The sequence below is a fragment of the Dasypus novemcinctus genome, chromosome 5 (genome assembly GCF_030445035.2).
Source record: "Dasypus novemcinctus isolate mDasNov1 chromosome 5, mDasNov1.1.hap2, whole genome shotgun sequence".
Classification (NCBI taxonomy): domain Eukaryota; kingdom Metazoa; phylum Chordata; class Mammalia; order Cingulata; family Dasypodidae; genus Dasypus; species Dasypus novemcinctus.
The window spans coordinates 153,884,701-153,907,271 of NC_080677.1; the positions used below are offsets into that span (position 1 = coordinate 153,884,701).

A 22,571-nucleotide genomic window follows, 5' to 3' on the forward strand; every position below is an offset into this window, starting at 1 on the left:
TGAGTCACGTGGATTCACACTTTGAGAAGCCCATCGTTATTTCCAGGCTTCCTAGCATGGCATCTGTGGACAGTTAGAGTCCTGTCAATGTGTGCCTTTGTCCATCTCTGTCTCTCACACTCATTTCCCATGGTTCAGCTATCTTTTTGTTTTGTAATTCCAATGTCTGGCATGCCAAGCAAATAAACTGTTGCAGAAATGAATTCATTTCTGGTATGTGCCTGGCACTTTTGTGCTTTATGGACATTATTTCATTTAATTTTCAAAACCAATCTTTGAGGTAAATAATTTCACCATTCCTATGTTTGGAACAAGAAACAGATTCATAGAGATGTAATAATTCACAAAAGTTCATGTAGCTAGCATTTGTTAGAACTGGAATTTGAACCCTGATCTGTGTGACTTTTTCTGTCTTGTACTTTTTTTTTTTTTTTTTTTGTACTTTACTTTTGATTTCATTCATTAGTGTCACTGAGTATCTCCTTTATGCCAGGCACTGTTCTAGGCCACTGGGGCTACAGCACTGGGGAAAACAAGTAAAAAGATCCTTGCCCTCTTGGAGCTTAGTCTAATAGGAGTGGGAGAAAGATCTTGAAGTAATGTGGACATGAAATAGGAGGGTGCAGTGTAAAGCAAACCTCAGCTGTTCTTAGTGGTTGTGTTTCACATGTTTGGAGAGTGGTGCTGCTGAATGCAATCATGATAATAAAATTGTGCTGTGTTCCTTGTATAAAAAAGGGATACTTTAGAAAAACGTAAGCAACATTTTATTCTTCAGCTTCTTCTTTAAGCAATCCTGGTTGGAGTTCATGAACTTATTTTTCTTTTTTATAGGTTTAAATGTAATGCCTGATCTTTATTTCTCTTTCTTTGAAGGTAAGTATTTTGTTTTTGGCTTTTTGAAATAACAAGACTATATTAAACTTATTACTCATGTAAATAAGTAAATCTTAATTACTAAAATTGTGTCAGTAACTTTTTTTTTTTAACCACCTTGGCTATGGGATTTATCTGTTATAGAGAAAAATATTATCCTCAGGAGAATGATTGTTACTGCACATACATCACATTATAATATTTTATCCCTAGTTCTTGTGTGTTAAGAACAATTAGTAGATTGTCTTATACAATTCTGCTACATCTCAGTGTTCAGAATTGCTTAGGTTTGCCTCAGGGTCCTTGAACTCTTTGGTTCAGGGTTGATTTAAGTTGTACCAATACCAAGATTCTGTAATCATTTTAGAGCCTGAATACTGTGTTTTGTGATGCACTGAAATATTTTGGAATTGGTGTGTAAATAAAAGTGAGCGCTCCATTTTTCAGGCCAGTTTAGGGTGATTGTGTGGGATTTCCTAACATTTACAAATAAAGAGACAACGATAATTTGTTGGCATTTATGAAACTCAACCTGAAAATGATTGTGACCCTTCTGAGTGAACCAGCAGTTTCTTTTCTTTATCTCTGTGTGTAAGAGTAACAAAGTTGCTCTTTTTTTTCATTTTGATTGGAAATTAAACTTGTATAGACCATTAGCTTTTTTTAAAATTTAAGCTTACCAGTGCCTTTTATCTCTTTTGGAAAATAAAGAAAGAATATTAATATAGGACCTTGGAAATTCAACTCCAGCTCCAGAGAGGGTCTTAGATAAGACATACAGTGGACGTAGCTCAGTGCTTGGCACTTGGCAAGTGCCTAATGCAGCTAGGCTATTATCAGTAGTGGGACTCTGAGGAAACTGTGGAGGAGGTTTGAGATAGTCTTGAAAAGAAGGCAAGTTCTTGTTACCACTCATTTCTGATATTCTTTTGTCTGTATGGTAAGTTTATTCACTGTTCTAGTTTTTGATTTTTGGTTTTTGTAATAAATAACTGAAAAATGTAGATTAGAGTTAGAATGAAAAGTGTTCTTAATGTAGATAAATGAACATATTGGAAACCTGTTTACTTTCGGGGGTTTGAAATTTTCTTTAAGTGGCTTATATTATATGATATTTGTGAGTATCACAAATCCAGATTACATTAACTCTTTTCTTTGTTCTTTTCCTCCCTTTAAATGAAAACAGCTGTATAAATCTATAAGGCCATAATGTGGCATACCGTCCTTTTGGAGAGGTGAATATCACTGAGTAAAAATGGCTGACAGAAGTGGGAAGATTGTCCCAGGACAAGTGTATATTGAAGTGGAGTATGATTACGAATACGAAGCAAAGGACCGAAAGATTGTGATAAAACAAGGAGAGCGGTACATCTTGGTGAAGAAAACAAATGATGACTGGTGGCAAGTTAAACCAAATGAAAATTCCAAAGCATTTTACGTGCCAGCCCAGTATGTCAAAGAGGTCACCCGAAAAGCTCTAATGCCGCCTGTTAAACAGGCAGTTGGACTGCCAAATAATTCCGTGAAAATGATACAGAGTCTACATCTTCAGAAATCAACAGAAAATGTGAACAAATTGCCTGAGCTTTCAAGTTTTGGAAAGTCATCGTCTTCTGTTCAAGGAACAGGCCTTATTCGTGATGCCAATCAGAATTTTGGATCCAGTTGTAGCTCAGCTCAGACTCTCAGCCTAAACCTGGACCTAACCCATAACAACGGAAAGTTTAACAGTGACTCACATTCTCCTAAAGTTCCCAGCCAGAATAGGACGCGCTTATTTGGTCACATTCCAGGTCCAGAGTTCTTGGACATAGAGAAAACTAGCTTCTCCCAGGAACAGTCCTGTGATTCCGCAGGAGAAGGCTCAGAAAGAATACATCAAGATTCTGAATCTGGTGATGAACTTAGCAGCAGTTCTACTGAACAGATAAGGGTAAGATTGAAATAGAATGATGAAACACTTCTACCCTAATAAAAATAATAATAGTTTTAAAAAAAAACTAAAATCTCTGTAAGAGCTAAGAATTGTTTGCTTTATGTTTTCAAAATATATGGGTTCTATCCTGATTAAAAGAGCTAGAAAATGTGTGAAATAACTTGTGGAGCTCATCAAGGATCACTGTGGTTTTCATAATTCTTCCTGTACCAGTATAGGACTAGAGCTCCTTGAAGTATGGGAAAGTTTTTTCCCTCTCTCTGTTGATTATGCATAAAGTAGAAAGGATTTATTTAATTTACCTAGTGATGATATTTCTGTCGATAGAAAAAGTCTAATTAGTTTTCTAGCTGGGCTCTTTTTGACTTATTTTCAGTAAGTCTTCAGGTAATAATCTTATGAAGAAAGATGTCACTGGAAAGTTCACTGATAACTTTTGCCTTTTGAAACTGTTATTTATTAACCTTGAAGACTAAAGAAATAGAGCGCTCACAGACATTTACCTCCAATTGGATACTTTTGTCTTAAGTGTCTATGTATTGATACTTAATGGCATTGATTAGTCTGGAAAAATTTTGTCCATGGTTTGATTTTTTTTTCCCCCCAATCTAAACTCTCCTTTGAGATTAAGTCAGTGATGGTTTATTTGCCTAGTGAAGTAGAGTTATTTTAAAAGCACATGCATGAAATTAAAACTTACATTTGGAAAAGTTTAATTTTAGATGAATTTAAAAATTGATAAATATTTGGCCTAAAGCTCTCTGGTAAGAGTTATTTATCAAGTTAAGTCAGTGAATAATTGTGAGGTTGCTCCTAGGTGTGGTCTGATTGTCATGGAACTAGTGCATTCTTTCTATAATTTCTCATTATCCTTGTGACATTTTGGAATGGTAATAGGAAAAAGTTCCAGAAGTTTCTCTAGAAAACCTTTTGATGTTTGAGATCAGGGCAGTTACATGAAATAGCACGGTCAGTTAATCACTGTGCATTTTATTTCGCTTTTCTTCAATCTTTTTGTGGTACGGTGACATAGATTATATAGTGTTTTCTGGAATTTTTCTAAATGTGACTCCTTGTCGATATAATGGGACTTGGGGAAGAGATATATTTTCTCTTCCATCCATTTATCGCCATATTTCACACTTGAAATTATATTTCCCATTTATGTCCACATGCAAACCTGTGTTCTTTGTTGCAGTCATCTCATTCACTGCACTGGGAGTTCATGGCTTCTTACCTCCTCTGGGCCCTAAATTGTAAATCCTATTAGATTACTTTAGCTATCCCTGCTTCTAATACTTTATGGCTAATGTTTTAAACCTCTCCCCTATTCTTCAAATCTCTGATTCACTTGCTTTCTCCTACACTTTCATCAGATAACCTTGCCTCTAAGAAGTAGGGTGGGGGGTGGGGTATATGGGAACTTCTTATATTATTTAATGTAACATTTTTTGCGATCTATGTATCTTTTTAAAAAAAGACGAAAATAAAAAAAATTAAAAGAAAAAGCTATAGGACGGAAGTTTCAGCTTTGAGGAGGATGTATTGTGTAATAGTTAATTGTTCTGGCATTAGATTTGAATGTGGTTCCATACCACTTTCTAACTATGTGATAGGCAGAGTATTTATTTCTGTGTGCCTTGGTTTTTCCATCTTAGAAAATAGGGACCATAAAGTTGTAGAGGACAAAGTGGGTTAATGCATCTAGTATGTTCAAAACTGTACCTGACACATAATAAGGACAATGGGTATCTATTGTTACTTAACAAGTTGCCCCCAGACTTAGTAGCTGATAACAGTAAACGTTTATTAAATCACGGTTTCTGTGAGTCAGTAGTTCAGAAGCAACTTAGTTGGGTGATTCTAAAGGATTGGAGTTTGTTGTGAAGTTGCATTCTAGGAAGGCTAGGCTGGGGCTGGAGGATCTGCTTCTAAACAGTTGGGCCTCTTACAAAGGGCTGCTTCAAGGTTCTTTTTTTTTTTTTTTAAGGAATTAAAAAAAAAAACGATTTTTAAAAAATTTATTTCTTTCTCCTTCCCCCTCCAACACCCCCCCCCAGTGGCCCCCCGTTGTCTGCTCTTTGTGTCCATTCGCTGTATGTTCTTCTGTGACTGTATCTATCCTTATCAGTAGCACCAGGAATCTGTGTTTATTTTTGTTGCGTCATCTTGTGTCAGCTCTCTGTGTGTGCGGCGCCATTCCTGGGCAGGCTGCACTTTCTTTCATGCTGGGTGGCTCTCCTTACAGGATGCACTCCTTGCACGTGGGGCTCCCCTACGTGGGGGACACCCCTGTGTTGCGGCAGGGCACTCCTTGTGCGCATCAGCACTGCACATGGGCCAGCCCCACGCGGGTCAAGGAGGCCCGGGGTTTGAACCACAGACCTCCCATGTGGTAGGCGGACGCCCTATACATTGGGCCAAGTCTGCTTCCCTTGAAGGTTCTAACTGTCTTTCTTCAGAGTGAGCAAGAATAAGGTACAAGCTACACTGTCTTTTTTGCCCTAATCTTGGAAGTCATGTTCTGTCCTATTCTGTGTGGGAAGGGACTGTACACGGGTTTGAACACCAGGAGATGGGGGTCACTAAGGGCCATCTTGGAGGCTGGCTGCCTCAGGGCATACTCCATGACATGTAGCCGCCATTGTTGTTTCTATTAGGATTACTTCCTCCATCAAGTCTAGGTACACCGACTTTTACAGTCATCTTTTCCTGGCTATAATGCAAGTGTTGCCTCTCTTCTCAAAGGGCAGTCTCTTCATCTTTACTTTTCTACCTTTTTCATGAACCTTGTCCTGAAGATTATGGCTTTGTGCCTCATAAGTCTTTGGACTCATCATTTTTCAGGTCTTTTCCATCAGCATTTAAATTTACTCCTGTTTCTCCCAGTTTAGAAAAGCTTTTCAACTCTACCATCTCCTCTGAGTCTCACTGTCACTTTTCCCCTTTATTGTCAACTTCTGGAAAGAGTTATACATGTTTGTTCTTTGCATTTCTCATTTTCCACTCTCTCCTTAACATATTCCAGTATTGCTTCTGGCTCCACCACTCCATGCAAACTGCTTCAGCTAATGGTTTCATTAGTGGTTTCATTGTTGATAAAGCTACAGAAATTTCAGCCAGTGGTTTCATTGCTGATAAATCTACAGAGAATTAAAAATATATACATATACACACATTTTACCGTTATCACAGTCAACAGGATAAATAATCAAAAGGCAACTTTTACTGTTTATTGAGGCATAGCATATAATTAAGTGGGTAAGATGCACTAATCTTAAATGTACAGCTTGTTGGATTTTATGTATTTATACATCTGTGTAACCAAACTCAAGTCCCTCCCCAGTCAATATCCACACCCGTAGGTCCGTAAGAGATTGTTTTTCTGACTTGTATCACCATTGACAAGTCTTTTTAAATTAACTTTTTATTTTGAGATAATTGTAGAGTCACGAGCAGTTGTAAAAAATAATATGGAGAAATTCCCTATATTCTCTACCCAGTTTCCCTCAATCTTGCAAAACTATATAATTTTATATACAATTTTATATAATTTATATATACTTTTAATTTTATTATAATTTCACAGCCAGGATATTGACATTGGATAGCTTGGTTAAGTTTGTTTAACCATTCACCCATTAAACATCTGGATTGTTTTCAGTTTTGGGCTGTTGCAAATGAAGGTGCTATAAAGATTTTGTGTGCAGGCTTTTGTGTTAACATACTTTTCATTTCTCTGTAAATAATCAGGGGTATAATTTGCTTGATTATATTGTAGTTGCATGTTTGTTTTTTAAGAAACTGCCAAACTGTTGTCCAAAGTTGCTATACCATTATATATTCCCATCAACAGTTTTTCAGTGGTCTGTTTTATTTGCATCCTTGCCAGAATTTGGGTATTGTCACTATTTTTTTAAGACGTTCTAAGAGGTGTACAGTGATACCTCATTTAGGTTTTAATTTGCAGCCCCTTAATGGCTAATGATGTAAATCTTTTCATGTGCTTATTTTCTATCCAGATATATTCTCTTCAGTGAAATGTCTCCTCTTATATTTTGCCCATTTTGTAATTGATTTTTTGGTTTTTAGCTGTTGACTTTTGAGAGTATTTGATATATTCTAGATACTAGTACTTTATCAGTCATATGGGTTTGCAAAGATTTTTTCCAGTGTGTAGCTTATCTTTTCATCCTGTTAACATGATCTTTATCAACTTTTCTTTTTATGAATCATGCTTTTGGCATCAAGTCTGAGAACTTGTTGCCTAGACTTAGATCCTAAAGATTTTCTCTTATGTTTTTTCCTAAAAGTTTTATAGTTTAAAATTTTACATTGGAGTTGATCAATTTTGAGTTAATTTTTATATAAGACTTGAGACTTAGGTCATTATTCATGTTTTTGCATATGGGTGACGAGTTGCTCCTGCACCCTTCGTTGAAAAGGCTGCCTTCCCTCCATTAAATTGCTTTTGCACCTTTGTCAAAAATCAGGCCTATTTGTGTGGGCTTAATTTTGGGTCCTCTGCTCCGTTTCATTTATCCATATACCTGTCCCTCCATCAATCCCAACCGCAAAGTTTTGATTACCGTAGCTGTATAATAAGTGTTGAAATTAGGTAGACAGATTGCTTCCACTTTATTCTTTCTCAATTATTTCAGCTATTGTAGTAAGCTGAATAATGGCTCCCTAAAGATATCAGATCCTGAAATTCCTGGAACCTGTAAATGTTACCTTACTTTGAAAAAGGGTCTTTGCAAATGTAATTAAGTTAAAGATCTTGAGATAAAGAGGTTATCCTGCATAGGCCCTAATGCAGTCACATGTGTCCTTATAAAAGGTAGAGAGAGACCACAACAGAGAAGGAAGACTGTGTTAAGACAGAGCAGATTGGAGTGATGCAGCCAGAAGCCAAGAAATGCTAGCAGCCACCAGAAACTCAGAGAGGCAAGGAAGGTTCTTCTTAGATCCTCCAGGAGAACGCAGCCCTGCCAACACTTTGACTTCAGCCCAGTGATACTGATTTTAGATTTCTGGCTTACAGAACAATGAAAAAAGTACATTTTTGTTGTTTTAAGAACGAACTTTGTGATAATTTGCCTCAGCTGCCACAGGAAATTAATATAGCAATTCAAGTTCTTTTGCCTTTCCTCATAGATTTTAGAGTAAGCTTATCTAGATCTATAAAAAATCTTGCTGGGATTTTGATAGGATTTGCTTTAAACCTATATATCAATTTGGAGAAAGTAGACCTCTTTCCTACTATGCTGAGTCTTCCAATCCATGAATTCTGTATGTCTCTCCATTTATTTAGGTTTTGTTTGATTCTTTGCAGTTAGCATTTTGAAGTTTTCAACATAAGTCCGGTACATGTTTTCTTAGATTTACACCTAAATAGTTAATATTTTTTGAGCAATTGTAAATGGTATTGTAATTTTAATTTCAGTATACATGTCCAAAAACTTTGTTTTTTGAAACAGTTTTAGACTAACAAAAATCCCAATGATAATACAGAGAATTCTTATACACCCCATACCCAGTTATTATTTGTATTTTAAATTAGGTCCATTTGAAACAGTCAATTTTTTTTTTTTTTAAGATTTTATTTATTTATTTATTCCTCCCCTCCCTGGTTGTCTGTTCTCTGTGTCTATTTGCTGCGTCTTGTTTCTTTGTCCGCTTCTGTTGTCGTCAGCGGCATGGGAAGTGTGGGCAGTGCCATTCCTGGGCTGGCTGCACTTTCTTTTGCGCTGGGCGGCTCTCCTTACGGGGCACACTCATTGCGCGTGGGTCTCCCCTACGCGGGGGACACCCCTGCGTGGCTCGGCACTCCTTGCGCGCATCAGCACTGCGCATGGGCCAGCTCCACATGGGTCAAGGAGGCCCGGGGTTTGAACCGCGGACTCCTTGCGCGCATCAGCACTGTGCATGGGCCAGCTCCACATGGGTCAAGGAGGCCTGGGGTTTGAACCGTGGACCTCCCATGTGGTAGACGGACGACCTAACCACTGGGCCAAGTCCGTTTCCCGAAACAGTCACTATTGATACATTATTAATAATTACAATCTATACTTTATTGATTTTTGTAGTATTTACTTAATGTACTTTTTTCTACACCAGGATCCCTTCTAGGTTACCACATTACATTTAGTTGTCCTGTCTCCTTATGTGCCTCTTGACTTCGGTAGTTTCTCATTTTGCTTGTTTTTGATGGCTGACAGTTTTGAGTAGTATTGGCCAGATATTTTGTGGAATGTACCTCTATTGGGATTTGCCTGATGATTATGGATTTTGGGAAAAAAGACCACAGAGAGTAAAGTGCCATTATCATGACATCATATCAAAGATACATAATTATCCACATGATTTATCACTATCAATGTTGACCCCGATCAACTGATGAAGTAGTGTTTGTCCTGCTTCTCACTGTAAAGTTACTCTTTTTTCTCCCTTTCCACACTGTACTTTTTGGAAGGAAATCACTATGATTTCCTCATACTTGAGGAGTGGGGAAGTATGCTCTACTGCCTTGAAGCTATAGTATCTATATAAATTATGTGAAATTCTTCTCTGCTGGAGATTTGTCTCTTTTACACCATTTATTTATTCAGTCACTTATTTATATCATAACTTTGGGTTATGAGCCAGTACTTTTTGCTTGTTACTCAAGTTCCAGCTTTGGCCACTGGGAGCTCTTTCAGTTAACTACTGTGTCCCTTTCACATGCCACCATAACTGTCATTTTTTTGTTTTATTTTTTTAGCATTTCCTTATTTTTTGGCACTACAAGATAGTCCAGGTTCATTCTGTATATTTCTTGCCTTAGTCTTAGAACCAGCCATTTCTCCTGTGAGCTCTGGTTTCTTCTTTTGGAAAGTGACATTAGAAACCAGGATCTCAGAGATCTAGTGTTGGGTATGCTCTTTTCTACTGCCACATCTACTCCCCTGTCATTGCTTTTTTTTTTTCTTTCAAGGAAAACTGCCTTTAATTGACACTGTATAGATTCCTCTGCTCCTGTTGGGCTGCCCTGGCAGAGACGTCCCCAGGAGTATTTATTTCTAGGGCTGGAAACAAAACAATCACCCACCAAGAGAGCGCTGCAAGATGAACTGTGGGAGAAAGGATTTTTGACCCTAGTGGAAATCAGTCTTATTGACAGACACCCAGAGAAGGTAAATTACCCTGTGCGCTGGCATTAAGCAGAAGGGAGCTGGGATTCCCACTCCCAGGGGCCGAAAGGCTCCATGCTTTTGTCTCCCAGATTTCGAAATAGCCCTACTTTGCTCCTTTGGCTCTGGGATATCAACGTGAAGGTGATGGAGAGAGCGGTTTATAGAGAAAAAAAAGGTGCTAGAGAAGAAAAGGGCAAGAAAAAACAAAAAAAGTTGAAAGAAATCAAATGAAACCTTCCATGCTGAGCGTGGTAGCATGGGTAAGCTGGAGAAGTGAGGAGAAAAGGAGCTAAGTCCATAGGGGCAGGAGAGAGGGAGGAGGCAGGGAGGTACCCAGACCCACCACTTGGGAGGTCCCTGCCACAGGCTGTAGTTGCTTTTAAACCCTCTCATCTGACAGAGCAAGGAAGTGTATGTTTGTATGCTAATCCATATATATATATATACATATATATACACAATTACATACATATATCTCTGTGTATATATATTACCATCTGTATCCATGGTAAGCTAAATATGAGTTCACACTGAAGTCTTGAACTCTAATGCATTAGCACATTGGTAATTCTAGTCTTCACCTCCTGCTTATCTGGAAACTCATGCTGCATCATTGAGAAACTGGGTTTCTACTGTCTACTATCCATTTACTTAATTTTTCAATTCCAGTATACCTGTATAGTAGTGTCAGAATTATTAACTTGTATGATGTAGAACACAGCTTTTTCAGCTGTAGTACAGTACTTATGTATAGTTCCTTTTACCTTGGTTTTATAGACTCCACTTATTTCCACATTTACCTAGCACAGCACCTTTTTCCTCTCTCCTCTGAACGCTTTTAATGAGGTTGTTTCATACAGTTGTAATAAAGTTAGATTGTTTTTCATCATTCTACATGCCATCCTGGGATTCACTCTTGCCCCCAAATGATTTGTGTACATTGAGATTCACTCTTCTTACTGTACAGTCCAGTGAATTCGGGTAATTGTATGGTTTTGTATATTCACAGTTTGTGTAAAATAGAATAGTTTCACTGCTGGACATATCCCCCATACTTAACCTAGTCGACCCTTCATCCCCTTGAATTCCCGGCAACTGTTCGTCTTTTTAATGCCTATATTGTTTTGCCTTTTTCAGAGTATGTTTTAATCCAACATCATACAATATGTAGCCTTTTCAGATTGACTCTTTCACTTAGCAAGATGTATTTGAGATTCACCTGTGCTTTTTCATAGCTTGACAGTTCTTTCTATTGCCAAGTAGTATTCCATTCCATTCACCGAAGACCATCTTGGTTGCTTCCAGTGTTTGGCCATCATGAATAAAGCTGCTGTAAATATTTTTGTGCAGGTTTTTGTGTGGATATAAGTTTTCAGATCAGTTGGGTTGGTATGGTAAGACTATATTTAGTTTTATAAAAAACTGCCAAGCTGTCTATCATCGTGGTATACCATTTTGCGTTCCCACCAACAGTGAATGAATTTCACCAGCATTTGATATTGTCGGTTAGATTTTTTTTTTTAGCAATTCTAATACATCTATAGTGGTATCTTATTGTGTCAATTTGTAATTTCCTAATGACAGATAATGTTCACCATCTTATCATATGCTTATTTGCCTTCTCTGTATCTTCTTTGGTGTGGTGTCTATTCAGATCCTAGTCCATTTTTTTAATTGGGTTGTTTTCTTATTGTTAGGTTTAAGAGTTCTAGTCCTTTATCAGCTGTGTGTTTTACATGTTTTCCCCAGTCTGTGGGTTATCTTTTTGTTCTCTTACTGGTATCTTTCACAGATCAGAAGTTTAAAAAATTAAAAAAAATTTTTTATATACTTAATTTTTATTTATCCCCTCCCTCCCCTAGATGGTTCTCTCATCTGTCTTCTAATTTTTTGTTCACCTTCTCCAGGAGGCACCAGGAACCAGGATCTCCCACATGAGAGGTGGGTGCCCAGCAGCCTAAGCCACATCCATTCCCCATGGGCTGCAGTGTCTCCTGGCTTATGGGAACTGGTTGTTGTGCTGGGGTAGGGTTTAGATCGTTTGTGGCGGGGTGGTGTCTGCTCGTATTCTTTTTAGGAGGCATAGGGACCCAAACTCGAGACCTCCCACGTGGTAGGCAGCCACAACTGGTTGGGTCACATCTACTTCCTCAGAAGTTTTTTAATTTTGATAAAATTTATATTCAGTGGTTTTTCCCCTCCATGGGTAATGCTTTTGTTGTATTTAAAACTCTGCCAAATCTGAAGTCTGAGTAGATTTTCTCTTTGATTTCTTCCAGAAGTATTTAGTTTTGCATTTTGCATTTAGGTTTGTGATCCAGTTTATATCTGTGTGCATCCCTGCTTTCAGTTCTTTTGAGAATGTACTAAGAAGTGGATTGCTGGATCATATGGTAATTCTATTTTCAATTTTCTGAGGAACTGCCATACTGATTTCCAAAGTGGCTATACCATTCTACAGTATCACCAGCAATGTATAAGGGTTCCTATTTCTCTGCATTCTTGTCAGCACTTATTTCTATTTTAAAAATCATAATCGTCCTAATGGGTGTGAAGTGGTTACCTGTAGCTTTATAATAAATCTTGAAATTGGGTAGTGTGAATCTTCCGACATCCCTTTTCTATATGGTGTTGGCTTTTCTAGGTCTTTTGCTTTTCCATACAAACTTTAGATTCACTTTGTTGACATTCACAAAATAGTTTTCTGGAATTTTGATCGGAATTGCATTGAATCTGTAAACTATGTTGAGAAAAGCTGTCATCTTAACAATATCAAGTTTTCCAATCATTGAACAAGGAATATGTTTCCATTTAGTTTCTTTGATTTCTTTCATCAGATTTGTAGTTTTCCACATATAGATCCTGTATATTATGGTGTTTCTTTTTTTTTTATCTTTGAATTTTAGTTTGTAAAGTTTTGGTTGCTATATCTTCATTTGTTCTCTCTTTAAACTTTTATTTTGAAGTACTTTCAAACTTACAGGATGGTTACAAAACAAACCCCATACAGAAAACTTCAACGTACCTTTGCACCCCCAGTTACCCAGATCCACCAGTTTTAACATTTTGCCACATTTGCTTTATCATACTATCTTTTCATCAGTCTATCTCTCTATCCATCTTTCTGCCAATTCATTTTCACAACACTTGAGTGTAGGTTGTCTACATCATGCTCCTTGAACACTTACTACTGCTGTGTACATTTTCCAAGAAAAAGGTTATTCACTGATGTAACTACCTAACGTGCAGTTATCAAGTTCAGCAAATTTAACATTGATATACAACTTATAGTCCACATTCCAGTTTTTTCATATGCCTAATAATGTCCTTTTGAGACTTTTCTCTTCCCTGATGGAGCTTGTCCAGGATCATGTATTGTATTTAATTGTCATTATTTCTTCAGTAGCTCATTTTTAATTGTGGGAACATATGTACAACAAAAACTTTCCCATCTCAACCATTCCCGAGCATACCATTCAGTGGGATTACTTACATTTACAGTGTTGCAGTACCCTCATCACTGTCCATTACTAAAACTTTACCATCTCACTAGACAGAAACCGTATACCCATTATGCATTAGCTTCCTATTCCCCCTGCCACACACCCTGGGCAACCTGTACTCTTAATTTCTATCTCTATGAGCTTGATATTTTTTCCTTTGTTGTTACCATGGGGTTTACATTTAACATCATAAATCTATAACACTCGTTTTCTTAGATACTAATTTAGCTTCAATGGTATACAGAAATTGTGTTCCTATACCCTCTGTCCTTTATGTAGTAAACATGTATGCACCTTTATACATTATGAATCTAAAACCACAGAATTATCATTACATTTTTATAATGCGTTTGCCTTTTAGATCCTGTAGGAAGTAAAAAATAGAGTTACAAACCGAAAATACAATAGAACTGGCATATTTGCCTATGTTGTTTCCCTTACCGGAGACCCATATTTCTTTATGTAGCTTTGGTCTATTGTCTCGTGTCTTTTCAACCTGCAGAACCCTCTTTAGCATTTCTTGTAGGGCTGGTCTGATGGTGATGAACTCCCTCAGCTTTTGTTCATCTGGGAATGTCTTAATCTCTCCCTAATTTTTGAAAGACAGTTTTGCCAGATACAGAATTCTTGGTTGGCATTTTTTTTTTGCTGTCAGCGCTTAAAGTATGTCATTCCTCTGCCTTCATGCCTCCGTGGTTTCTGATGAGAAATTCACCATTCTTATTGTGGCTCACCATATGTGACATGTTGCTTCTCTCATGGCTTTCAGAATTTTCTTTATCTTTCACGTCTGATAGTTTTATTATAATATGTTGTGTTGGGGATCTGTTTGGGTTTATTCTGTTTGTAGTTAGTTTAACTTCTTGGATGTGTATCTTCATACCTTTTGTTAAATTGGGGAAGTTTTCAGTCATTATTTCTTTGAATATTCTCTCTGCTCCTGTTACTTTTCCTTTGGGAATTCCCACAGTGAATATGTTGGTATGCTTGATGGTGTCCCACAGGTCTCTCAGGGTCTGTTCATATTTCTTCATTCTTTTCTCTTTCTGTTCCTCAGACTGGGTGATTTCAGTAGTCTTATTTTGGACTTAACTGATTCTTCTTTCAGGTCCAATCTGCTGTTGAACAACTCTAGGGAATTTTAAATCTCTGTTTCTGTGGTTTTCAGCTCTGTTTGGTGCCTTTTCATAATTTCCATTTCTGTTGATACTCTTTGTGTTCATCTGTTTCCCTGATTTCCTTTATTTTTTTAATTTATTTTAAAAGATCCATTTATTTATTTATTTTTATTTCTCTTCCATCCCCCCCCCCCCCCCCGAGTTGTCTGCTCTCTGTATCCACCCGCTGTGTGTTATTCTGTGACCACTTTCATCCCCGTCAGCAGCACCGGGAATCTGTGTTTCTTTTTGTTGTGTCATCTTGTGTCAGCTCTTGCATGTGCAGCGCCACTCCTGGGCAGGCTGCACCTTTTTTGCGCTGGGTGGCTCTCCTTACGGGGTGCACCCCCCGTGCAAGGCCCCCCCCCCATGTGGCATGGCACTCCCTGAACACATTAGGACTGCGCATGGACCTGCCCCACACAGGTCAAGGAGGCCCGGGGTTTGAACCATGGACCTTGCATGTGGTAGGCGGATGCTCCATCCATTGGGCCATTGGGCCAGGTCCACTTCCCTCCTTTAGTTCTTTATCCATGTTTTCCTTCAGGTTTTTGAGCACATTTAGGACTGTATTTCCTTTTTTTTTTTTTTTACGATTTGTTATTTATTTCTCTCCTCTTCCTCCCCCCCCCCCCCCCCACATTGTCTGCTCTCTGTGTCCATTCACTGTATGTTCTTCTGTGTTCACTTGCGTTCTTGTCAGCAGCACCAGGAATCTGTGTCTCTTTTTGTTCCATCATCTTGCTGCATCAGCTCTCCATGTGTGCGGCACCAGTCCTGGACAGGCTGTACTTTTTTTTGCATGGGGTGGCTCTCCTTGCAGAATGCACTCCTTGTGTGTGGAGCTCCCCTCTGACCCCTGCGTGGCATGGCACTCCTTGTGTGCATCAGCACTGTGTGTGGGCCAGCTCACCACATGGGTCAGGATGCCCTGGGTTTGAACCCTAGGCCTCCCATGTGGTAGGCGGATGCTCTCAGTTGAGCCAAATCTGCTTCCCAGGACTATGTAGTGTGTTCCAGGTCTGGTCCTCCTCATCAGTGGTTTCTAATGCTATATTCTTCTCCTTTGCCCGGGACATCACTTCCTCTTTCTTTGTATGTTTTGTAATCTTTTGTTGCATCATGGGCATTTTGTCATTCTAATGTGTTGTTGCTGGAATTTAGACTCTGAGGCATCTGTTTCTTAAATTTATATCTGGGTAGCCTTCTGACAGAGCTTTCCTTGTATGCCAGGAGCTAACCAAAAAAATAAAGAGGGAAGGAGAGAGTGAAGAAGGAAGGTAGAGAGGGAAGGAGTGAAGAAGGAAGGAAGGGAGGGAGGGAGAATCTTACCCAGTCCTTACAGATTGATATGTGAGAGTGCTCTCCTCAGAGCAGAGCTCTAGGCAAAAATGTAGGGCCTCCCTGATTTTGTTTCTGTGGGTGCTCTTGTCTTGAGTATGTGCATGTGGCCTTAGAAATTCCTCCCTTTATAGGAAAACAGATGTCCCCTCTCCCTAGGAAACGGTTTGGTTTTTCTTCACAGTCCTGAGTACTGCACTTTATGCCAGGGAAGCTCTTGCCCCAGGCAGCCACTTGACTGTTCTCCACCCTACTCAGTAGAACGCTTTGAGCTACCTTCTACATGGAGGGCAAATTCTGGAACGGTGTGTCTTCCAGGCCACCACCAGACAGTTTGGACCATACATATGTGCTCCCAATATGTGTCCCTCTAGAACTGGGACCAGGTTCTGAAATGGGAGGCTGGCTCCACACGGGTGGGGGAGGAGCCAGCCTGGGCACACAAGGTTCTACTGCTTTTAAGTAAACTCTTCCTCCCTTCTTCTTCTCTCCCCATATATAAACAATAGCGCATGGTAAACATTGTGAACTTACAAAACAGACTTATCATCATATGGGGCTCCCATACATCACACCACCAACACCCAGCATTGTTGTGAAACATTTTTTTTTTACAAACTATGGGAGACATCATCAAAATATTACTACTATCACCCATATCTTACGTTTGTTATTTCTCCCTAAACTACCCAATTATTAACACCCCGTGTTAATTACTATTATTTGTTATAATTGATGAGAGAATGTTTTCATGTTTGTTCTGTTAACCACAGTCCATCTCCCACCACTGAACTCCCTGTGTTATACAGTCCCATGCTTTGTACAGTTCATTCAAAATGTATACTCAGTGGCTTTTATTCTCAACAAAGAGTTGTGCTGTCATCACCTCAGTCAATTTTAACACATTTTCATTACTCCAGAAAGTAGCCTTTTTCTTGTTTAGCGTTCACCCTGTTACTGCAACCCTTTAACTGTGAGAAATATGTTTCTGGCAGTTATTATTGGTTGTTCAGAATTCCTGCCAGGGGACAGAGCCCTGAAGCATCTTACTCTGCCATTTGATTGGGCCATAGATTGACAACTTTTTAATGGATAATACTAAATCATTAATTTTCTTGACCTCTTAAGCATTTTTTTCCTTCTCTGGGATATTGTCTTTATTAGAAGCTTCCATTGTACCCTGTACTTTTCTGTTGTTCTAATCATTTATTATTTTCTCTCTTCTTCACTAGTCTAGAATCTCCAGACCATACCAGCTACCGTATCTTGGTATACTGTAAATCCAGTGCTTAGTACAGTGCCTGGTACTAAGGTGTGCCAAAAATTTCTGGAGTGTCTACCAGTGTTTAGAATGAAGGTCAAAAGCGAAGGAAACAGATTAATGTGACATCAGTGATGTTTGTTGGTGTTTGGAGAATGGTAGTTTAGAAGCCCTTTTTAAAACATTTGTTTTAAAGAAGATTGTTGTTAGATGGATTTGAGGCAAAAAAGTTAGAACACAGAGATTCCAAAATTTTGACCAAAAATCATAATATTCAATGCAGAGAGCTTAATTGGACAAGTTCACAACCCATCCCCCAGTAAATTGGACACATTATATCCATTGTCTTCCTTAGAGACAAAATTTGTTTTTATAGTTCATATGAAGATGAAGTTTTTGAAGATCAGTATGTTCAGAACTCCAAGCCTTAAATGGTCTTAAAACTGTATGCTTTGCTCCTGGTTTTCCTTCTCGACCTCATTAATGCTCCTTTAAAATATGTTCCTTTATCAAATTTCCCAGTTTCCTATAGTTTGAAGGTGTGGTCTAAAATTGCAGAGTAGAAATGGCAGAGTTTTCTCTAGGAGGCTGGCAAAATGTCAAGAGGAGAAATGAAGGTCATCAATCTGACTTTTGAAAAGAAAACCAAAAAGCTTAGAATTATATTATTTTAAAAATGCAGTGTGAGTATTTATGATGCTCATAAACCTAGAAATGCTTAAATTATATTCTACATTGTTTTTATGTTGGCAGTTATAGTTGTAGAAAGATTTTCTGCATCGACAGTGATGAACTAGTGCATTTCTGGCATTTGAAGCATAATCTTAAATTAATTTGGAAAATTTTGTATATAGAACACCTCATCAGCCAACATTTTGAGATGTTATTGTTGTAGTACCTGAATTCACACAACCAGTTCTCTAATTTGTTATAAAGTTTGTTTCAAAATATTTGTTTTTAATCTTGCCAAATTATGAGTTTTCATAGATTTTTATTGCATTTAAACATATAAATGCATATATACATCTAAATGTGTTTACAAATTAGGAATCCTACTGTTTGTACAATTTCACTATAGAAAATATTTTAACAATATCTGTTATACATATAACATTTCAGTTAAGAAGACTGCTTAAAGAATTGTAATTTTTCAGGCTAGTTGGATTTTCTGGTTAATTCAGGATTAGACATAAAGTCCTTTTTGGCCCAGTGTTTGTTAAAGATATTCCTAACTCTGTTTCCAATATGTGATTCTGAATCTAAAAACAGGTATAAATTGATTTTGATTAGACGCAGCTAATAATGTTTCCTTTCTTCGACACTTTCTCCCTGTTAATAGATCTTTTTGTTAAAAACTTCCCCTGCCACTGCTGCTGCAACCAGTGGAACCATTTCTTAGCTTTCCTATAGTGTTTGGAAATGCTACTTTTTTGACCCTCCAAGCCTCAACCATAAACCTCCTATGTAATTCCTTTTTGCTCAGAGAATTTAGAAATCTTAGGAGATTTGCGGGCTCAATCTTCCTTTAGTTTTGATGATTTTTGCTATATAATGGCATTTTTTAAAGTTTTCATGAATTTGAAAACCTAATCCTCGGTATTTATAACATAATTTTCTTTGGTAAAATATGATCCAAATTCCAATTGTCTTACGTCCAAAGCAGCCTATTTGTAGGCTGGGATTACTTGTCTCTTGAACTCTATTGTTTTTAAATTTTTTGATTTAGGGCAATATGGTACCTGAAATTGGGTTAGGACAGACAGATGTAGCTTTTAAGATTTTGCATCTGTTGCTGCTGAATTGTCTGACCTTGGGCGAGCCAGTGAATCTCTGAGTCACAATTTTCTCACCTCTGGAGATGGAACTCATAATTGTTGTTAAGTGAAATCTTGTGTGAGAAATTATCTAGCCTAGATCCTGGGGGAGAAGAAGGCACTCAGCAAAATATTAGTTTTCTTAGTGTGTGGATTACTCTCACTGCTCTTTAATATCCCGTAGGATTTTAAAAAAAAATTCAGTGCTTTAGTGTATACTAATATTTGTATGTGTGTGTGTGTGTATATATATATATATAATCGCTAAAATCTTTCTTGGACCCTTTAATCACAGGAGAAAAACACTTAAAATGGTTACTGGATTTTTAAAATACTTTCCAGAATTACTTTAATATATTTTTAGAAAGTAGAAAGTGACATTTTTACTTTAGTGCAGAAGTTGAGCTTTATAAAAATTTGTAATAATATATAATAATTAATATAATTTATAGTGTGAATATATTTTTTGCACAGAGACTGATGTAAAGTCACTATCTGTTTTTAGAAAGGCCATCAAGTGGCTGACCAGGTAATATTAAGTGGCTTTGATTTAAAAGGCTGACTAGCTAAATTACTGACATATTCTGTGTTTTCTAAATTTTCCTGCCCAGAATGTATAATCCAAGATTAACAATACTTGACTCTTAAAAAAAGTCATTCAAAAGAAATGACCATTTTGATTCAGCTGAGATAGGTGTAACCTGTAGATTTGTTTATCTTTAGAAAATAAAAGTGAAAAACTGGTAAACCAGAATCAAAATTTATTTAAAATAACTAAAAGGAAAAAAAACAAACTTACCAGTAAGAATAGATGGAGGTGAAATGGATGTGAAATTAAGCATTTCTGTAGTAAGCCCTTAATAATTTCTGCTAATGTTGATCAGATAAGATATTAATGTGAAATGTGCAGATGGATTAATAAAATAGCTGTTTGTTTTTTATCTCTTCTCTCATTAACCTTTTTATTGTTCTTTAAACCATTACTCTAATATGTAGTAATAATGGTTAATTGGCATTTTAGTTCCATTCCATCCTCTTGACTATCCTTTGCTTTGAATAAAGAAAGTAGTAAAGGGTAGTAAGAAGGTAAGAAAAAGGATTCTAATAATCCACAAAATGATTATCATCTTCACATAATGATATAATGAAGAATTACTTGTATTAAAATTGATTCATATTTCAGTGCTAGTTTAATTAGTGAATTCCTTAGGATTAACAAAATCAACAGTGCTTATGTGTGTGTTGTATGTGAGAGAAAAATTTTTGCTTTAAAATAAACCTAAATGCGACTGTAAATAAAGAAACCCGTTTAGGCAAAACAGTGAAGTTTTTAAACGGTTTAGTGTCCTTAAATTTCCCTGTTGTTTTATTTTCCTCTTTTCTATAACATTAGGAAACTATCTTCCATTTAATCTTCTTGTCAAATCTTTTCTACTTAATCAAAACAAGAACAAGTAGTAGTTTTTTAATTCACTTTTATTTGACTGAGTACTTACATATTCAGAAAGTCGCAGAACTCAAGAGTTTGATGAGAAGAACTGTGAATCCTTTTTCCAAAAATGCACCTATACATCTGATTTTGCTATAATTTCAAGGTATCTGGAAACCCAGATTATTTTAGAGTGAGAGTTTTGGGCAAGATAATTATGGAGTAAAAATTGATAAAACTACTTTAAGGAAATTTAGGCGTCAAAGAGTAGGTGGAAGGAAATTTAGGAGAGGAACTAGATGAGCTTGAATTTACATTTGGGCCAAAAAGTAAAATTGGTTGAGGCCTTTTAGGATGACTGATCTTACTTCCTGAGACACGCCTTCTTTTCTCCAGGAAAGAATACTTGGTTATAACTGCCAGGGTCTTTCCTCAGAATGTGCTGATATTAGAAAGCAGGTACTTTGTCATCACTGTCTTCTTTCTGGAACAAAGAGCCTGCTTTATTTCAGCATAGATCTGCTCATTAGGCGCAGTCCTTCTTGTTTGGTTGTGACTCTTTTGAGGTTCTAGTGAAAGCCAGAGACCATCTTATCAGGACAAATGACATACATATGTGGTTTGTATGTATATGTGTATATACACGTATCTATGTATTTACTCAGGCATTCCATTTCTTTGAGTTCAAAGACCTCATAAAACTCTTGTGTCCACCTCCTTTTTACCCTTTTCCCAAATCAGGCCAAGAATTTCTGCTTCGGCCCCCTTCTCATCGTTTCCTTTCCAAAGACAAATTGATCTCTCTTTTACCGTTCTTCTAAACTCTACCAGTCATTTTACTTCATGATTCCTAGATTCTTTGGCTTTATTTTATTTCATACTTATTTATCTTTTTCTGTTTTCATCCCTGTGTATAATTCATAACTCTTAGTTTTAATGGTAGAAACCACATTGTGGCTAGCTTAGGCAAATGGGAATTTACTGGCTCAAACTGTGGGAAGGGCTTATTCATCTGTACATTGTGGGATTGGAACCAGGGCCTTTGTTCACTATCAGGATTCCTTTTTATCTCTTCTGTCTCTTCTCAGGTTCTCTGTCCAAACATCCTGTAGACAAGTTGCTGGCAACTGCCAGCATACAGCTTTAGTTTTTCTCTTAAAGTATCTATTTTTCTTCCTTTAGTGCTAATTGGAGAAAGGAGTCTGGTTTGGCTTGGGACACACACTTAACTTATGGCCATGGTCATGAATGGACTCTACCCCAATGATAGAGCTGGTATCTGGGGAGAAACTGTTCCCCAAAAGAAGTAGGTAGGCTGCTCCCAGAAAAAGGAAGAGGTGCTAGGCAGGCAAAATAATAGTTTTTTTGTGTGTGGGGGATCCAGTCTCTAGGTCTTCCCACTTTGTATCTCTCTGTGCCTGACTAGTCATGGACACCAAGTGCCACAAAGATCAAGGAGGGAGCTGGCATGAATTGGAGTTCCCGAGCTGATTTCAGCTTCATCATAGGACGTTTTGAAGACCCAGACTTCAAGTAGAAAGGAGTTATATGTGCTATAAAACAGCAAGAGCAAAATAATATTCTCTTTAAATGAGATGTTCATGTAGGTCTCTCGCTCTTCAGATTATAAAGTCCTTAAGGCCAAAGATAGGGTCCTATCTACTTCTGCCAACAATTTTTTGACAACCAGATAATGTCACAAATAATCTCTTGTCTAACGAAAATAATATAAATTTAAAAAAAAATCTTAATATGATATGGAAATGAATCAATGGATATGTTGTTGATAATTTTTCCTGCTGTAAATGACAAAAGACCAGTTATTAAAAGCAAAAACAACAAAAAAACAACAAAAAAGGTTAGGGCAGTTGATTGACTTACTTAACTGGGAGTTGTCCTCAAGTAGTACAACTGGATCCTGGAACTCAGAGTTCTGATTCCTTCTTACCATTTCTTGGCTTTGCTTCCTTCTTAATATTGGTTCCTTCCTGCCTCTCTCTGCTGCAGATGGGCCTTTTCTTGGGTATTAAAAATGGGTAGAGCCACTTATACCATCACAGTTAGATATCCCCAGAGAAA

At 37.4% G+C, this 22,571-nt stretch overlaps 1 protein-coding gene across 22 annotated transcripts in view; it reads left to right on the forward strand.

Moving 5' to 3' along the window:
- Window positions 1-22,571, forward strand: part of ARHGAP12 (Rho GTPase activating protein 12) — a 116,497-nt gene that overhangs the window by 13,299 nt on the left and 80,627 nt on the right. For all 22 annotated transcript variants that reach the window (XM_058297727.1, XM_058297730.1, XM_004451665.4 and 19 more), the window contains 2 exons: window positions 835-876; window positions 2,063-2,809. In XM_058297727.1, the coding sequence (XP_058153710.1) occupies window positions 2,132-2,809 (678 nt within the window). In that variant the 5' untranslated portion in view covers window positions 835-876; window positions 2,063-2,131. The remainder of the gene's footprint in view (window positions 1-834; window positions 877-2,062; window positions 2,810-22,571) is intronic.